Consider the following 5278-nt stretch of genomic DNA (forward strand, 5'->3'; position numbering starts at 1 on the left):
AAGAGGTTCACATAGTGGGGCAGCACAAGAGCAGAGCGGGAGCAAGATGCCCGGAATTGGGGCGAGCTCCTCTGCAGGCGCTGCGAGGAGGAGCTCAGGTCTTCCTTCCCAGTCTCACCAGAGGCTGGCGATTGTTTTGTGGCAGCTGAATCCTGTTCCCGCAGGCGGCTCTCCGAGCCGTCTGTGCTTGGTTCACCTTCCTTTGGTTAGTCCTAGAGGGTGGCCTCAGCTTGGGCATAGGTCCAGTTGGGCTATAGCCTGGAGCATGCTTGCACCGCAGCACCCAGGAAGAGTCAGCTTTAGCTGTAGGGCTCGACACCTCCAATTTGTCTTTCCAAGGTTCAGTAAAGATAGCATCATCAGGTGACATTATTTCCCTGAAGAGAAATGGTATTTTTGTACCTCTCTCATTCGCTTGCCCAGAATTTTGTTTCAGTTTATAAAGCTGGTGATGTTTGCTAAGCAGTAACAGTTGAAGAGAGGATTGTTGATTCCGTCTGCCCTCAAAGAAAGTACGTGTGAGGGCACTGGGAGAGAGAGGGCGTAATTTTCAGCCTCTCCTTTTTTCTTCCCTTTCCTTTTTAAATCTTTCCTTACAGTTGCAAACAGCAGGGTTGGTCTAGTCTTGTACAGCTGGTACTTTGTCCAAGAAATTTCCTTTAATGTGTGCAAGGGAACGAGAAACTTGCATTTGCAGTTAATGACAGTTATATTCACGTTCTGGGAAAAATTCCAGTTCTCCATGAAATAGCGTAGTGAGTAAAAGTGTCTTGACTAACCATAGGAAAGAAAAACTTCATAACTGTGATTTTAAACAGCAAAAAGAATGTCCCAGGGTGGAGGTTTGAGCAGGACAATACTTTTCTTTTAGACAATGCAAGTTTTTCTGTGACAGAATTACCCAGTTCAAACTGGGTGAATCACGCTTGTGAAAAGCTACGTTTCTGACTGAACACCGCCAAATTTCCAGTTCTAATGAACGCTGACCACAGAATCTCAAAAGATAAATACCTTTCTCTCTCCTTGTCTTCCCAGGCGCAGATCTCCAACTATGCAAGCGTGAGGCACACCAGCATGCGGTACTACAGCGCTGATAAGAACGTTACCTGCAGGAACTGCGGGAAACCAGGTCATCTCTCCAAGAACTGTCCTACTCCAAAGGTAAGAGCAACTCTGAGATCACTTGTCGGTGCAGCTCTTTTTTTAATGAGCTTTTGTGCCTGCCATTAGAAGCAAGTGGTTTATTATTTCGTTGAGGGGTTGCTCCAAGTTGAAGGCTAGCTTGCATAGGAACAGGTTGCTGTGAAAAATCAGCTCTCTGTTTTGCAGAGGTCATTGCTTTTATTGTTTTTATAAAGGAAAAAAACCGTAGGTATAAACTGAGCAAAAAGAGAGTGAAGTACAATATAGAAACATTTTCTTCTGATTTTGTAAAACCAGTTTTAAGATGTAAAATGAATTTCAAATGTGTTTTCAACAAGGAGAACCTATGGAAGCCAAAACTCACCCTTAGTAAATAAATGAAAGCAAGTATCTGTATAGTGAACCATGATGCAAACAATGTTAAAAAATGTAGTCGAGATGAAACTGGGAATTACTTTAAGTAGCTCAGAGAGATGCCAAATGTTCAGAAAGCTTGTTGGGAGTTAGGGGTTTGAAAATCAGTCACTAAGCTGTGAAGAAGTGGTGGCAGTTGAGTGAGAATCTGGCTTTACCAGTCCGCACCACAGAGTCTGTAAAAACTGCCGTCCCAGAGGCTGTCACCCACACTAGAGTGAGCTGAGACATAAGCCCTTGGAGTGAAGATATGCTCACCCACTGGGGAAACTGGCTTTAAAGAGAGATGGGTATTGCCCCAGGAGAGCTTTTAGTGTTCTGTGTTTGTTGCTCCATGTTCGTGTTTGTGAGTCACAAGGCACCTGGCCAAGTGGTTGTGGTGGGCTGACTCTGGCTGGCAGCCAAGGCCCCAGCCAGCCACTCACTTGTGGGGAGAGGGTGAGAATCAGAAGGGCAAGAGCAAGGAGAACTCATGGGTGGAGGTAAAGGCAGTGTAGTAAGTGCAGAGGAAAACCCCAGTGATGCAAAAGCATTCATTCATCATGGCAAGCCGACGCCTAAGCCGGTCCCTGAGCAGTGGCTGCTTTGGAGACCCTTCCTCACCCAGTTCTGTTGCTGCACTCACTTGTGGGGAGAGGGTGAGAATCAGAAGGGCAAGAGCAAGGAGAACTCATGGGTGGAGGTAAAGGCAGTGTAGTAAGTGCAGAGGAAAACCCCAGTGATGCAAAAGCATTCATTCATCATGGCAAGCCGACGCCTAAGCCGGTCCCTGAGCAGTGGCTGCTTTGGAGACCCTTCCTCACCCAGTTCTGTTGCTGCCGTCTGTCCCTGAGTCAGTCGGGTCTAGCCATCTGGTTGTGACCCCCCGGCTTCTTGCCCACCCCAGTGGTGGCACGGACCACATTTACAAACCAGTCCCGTGTGTCCCGTTACAAACTGCCTATCATGTTCCCACGACACAGATCTATTCTTCAGCTTTTAAGAAATGTAATAAAAAAACAGTGTTTGTACAAGGTGCCCAGCACTTCTGCTCTGAGTGACATGAACTTTCCCGTTTAATGACTGTTTTTGCTGTGTTCACTGAGCAAATAGCGTGGGCTCGGGACACTGAACAAGAGCTTCTGATGCAAGGTCCAGATCGAGAAAGTGTGGGGAGCCCGTGAGGAGTTACAACTTCAAGTTTTACTCTGTTCACCGTCCCTTTGGTTTTGTTATGAAACTTAACATCTCTGTGATCCCTGGTTAGCAGTAGACATTTATTTGGAGTAGTTTCTTCTTCATTTCCTCTTTTGAATTAGTTTTTTCTTTTCTTTAATCTTTTAAAACATTCTCACTTAACATAATGCTTTTTTTTGTTTCTCCATAGAAACTTCCCCCTTGTTGCCTGTGTGCAGGAAGAGGTCACCTGCAGAACAGCTGCCCTGCGCGTTTCTGTCTGAACTGCAGTTTGCCTGGCCACTGCTTCAGGGAGTGTCTGGAAAAGGCATACTGGAACAAGCACTGCAACCGCTGCGATATGCAGGGGCACTACGCCGACGTGAGTATCACCCGTGCGAAGCGCTCAGCTTCTGGTTCTGGGTCTGTCAAAACCAGAATCTACAGCAACCAGAGTCTTTTCTGATTTTCTTTGGGTTTATATAGTGCGTATTTGTATAAGCATGTGGAAATACGGCAGCTAGTCATTACCCAGCAGTATCACAGTTTTCATGAAGAATGGTTCAAAGAAGAGTGGAGCGTTCTAAATACCCAGTCTTTAGTTTTGTCCATTTTAGTTAGAGCAGAGAAAAAAAATATCATTTCTGTTTGAATGGAAGGTGTAGGGAGATTGAAGCTAGGAGGCACGGTGCTGCCAGTGAGCGGTAAGGAGCGACTCTGATGCCCTGAGAGTTCCATATCCGTGGGGTTTTTGCTATGATCATATATTCTTCAACAAAAATATTATTAGAAGTTTAAACTAATGTCTAGTTGGGTTTGGGAGGCATTTATAACCATGCTGTACTTCACATCGCGAATGTACTTTTTGAACAAAATAGAAGGCGTACAACTCTGTTGTGCAAGTGTAGGCGAATACAAATTTCATCTGACACTGGCTTGTAAGCAGGCAGTTCTACATCATCTTCCATGTGCATCAGCTCAGTTTCTGCCTGCTTTTCAGTAGAGTCTTCTGTTTTTTAACAAATTGTCTCTCTACTTCCATATCCCTATGGGCAGACCCATCCCATATATAGTGCAAGAGAATTAGTAAAGTACTGGAGCAGTTGCAAAATTGTGTACTCCACTCTTCACAGAAAAATATTGATGGAAACATTTAATGTCTGTTCTGTCTTAATCCCACACTGATGTTTTCCGTCCTCACTATTGTCATTCAAAACCCAGCTTGTTCTGCTTAGACCAGCTCATACAGCTGGGCTGGACCCTCTGCTCCTGTCACCTGTCAATCTAATTCCTCCTTCATTTTATGTTACGCTGCCTCTATGTCGCAAGCACTGGGGAGAAAAAGTACTTGGTGCAAACAACAGTCTCCAATCACACCCAACAAAACAGAGGAGTGGCTTCAGAGGGGTGGAGATTTTGTTTGGCTGAGACTTTTTTTTCTCAACACTTCTATTGTTTAAACGGTTACATTATAGAAACACTCTCTTCAGTGCATGAGCTCCTTTCTTAAAAACACGTAGAAGCTCTTCTGCTCTTGATGACCTCTCCAAAGCTGTAATCACTGCTGATGAAAGTTGGCAGATAGGTAGAGAGGTGTTATATCCAGGGCCAGCAGTGACAGGACAGGACAGGACAAGTTTTAAACTCAAAGAGGGAGATTTAGACTGGATGTAAATATATGTTTTACATGAGGTTGCTGAGACCCTTATCCAGGTTCCCCGCAACCTGGGATGGAGAAGCCTCATCCCTGGAACGATTGCAGGTCAGGTTGGACCTTGGAGCTCTGAGCAACCTGCTCTGGTTGCAGATGTCCCTGCTCCCTGCAGGGTGTTGGACTGGATGGGCTTTGAAGGTCCCCTCCAACCCAAACCATCCAGTTGGGTAGGTTAGGTCAGTTCTATACAAATTGCCAGGAATCCTGGACTCAAGGAATGTGAGGTCATGCACCACCACTGCATGCTCTGGAAGAAATCTAAAGATTTTGAACCGAAGCATTTAGAATTATTCTAAATATCATGTAGCCTTTGACCGGTATTTCAAAATACATGTGTAAATATATAAACAGAAGAGTTTTTGTGGCAGCTCAGAGAATTCACAAACCAACAACTATTGTTTGATATTTTAAGTATGGTGTTCCTCAAAGCCAGACACCACTGAGTTTTAAATTTTTGCTTCCTGGGTGGATAATTTCATGTCAAGTTTCAGTGCATAATGAACTATTTAGGCAAGAACGTTCCACCTCTGAGGGAGACGTGTATACAAAAGCATTCTTTAATATTTTTAAGAAAATGTTGGATTCTGTAGCAATTGGAACGTTGGTATAAGAATAAGAGAGACTGGTAAAATGAAAAAAAAAATTCAAGTTTAATAACTATATTTAACGTTAAAGATCTGTGGGATTACAACCACCGGGAAGTACACTGCAATAATGTTATCGCTTTAGGAGATAAAGGGACTCTAGAAAACCCTTGGAAAGGTCTTGTATTTATGTGCTTTTGCGTGTGCACAAAGACCTTCCCCATCAGTCTCTGGACGTGTGTGGTTCTCACGTAAGTACGTAGACAGT

General features: G+C 44.4%; 1 protein-coding gene across 1 annotated transcript in view; it reads left to right on the forward strand.

The window, feature by feature from the left end:
* ZCCHC7 (zinc finger, CCHC domain containing 7) overlaps nucleotides 1–5278 on the forward strand; it is a gene marked incomplete at its 5' end in the record, with an annotated part of 38408 nt that overhangs the window by 273 nt on the left and 32857 nt on the right. Inside the window, 2 exons of the mRNA XM_010133363.1 lie at nucleotides 1036–1161; nucleotides 2924–3094. Of these exons, the coding sequence (XP_010131665.1) occupies nucleotides 1036–1161; nucleotides 2924–3094 (297 nt within the window). The remainder of the gene's footprint in view (nucleotides 1–1035; nucleotides 1162–2923; nucleotides 3095–5278) is intronic.

Source organism: Buceros rhinoceros, unplaced genomic scaffold (genome assembly GCF_000710305.1).
Source record: "Buceros rhinoceros silvestris isolate BGI_N320 unplaced genomic scaffold, ASM71030v1 scaffold13810, whole genome shotgun sequence".
NCBI lineage: Eukaryota > Metazoa > Chordata > Aves > Bucerotiformes > Bucerotidae > Buceros > Buceros rhinoceros.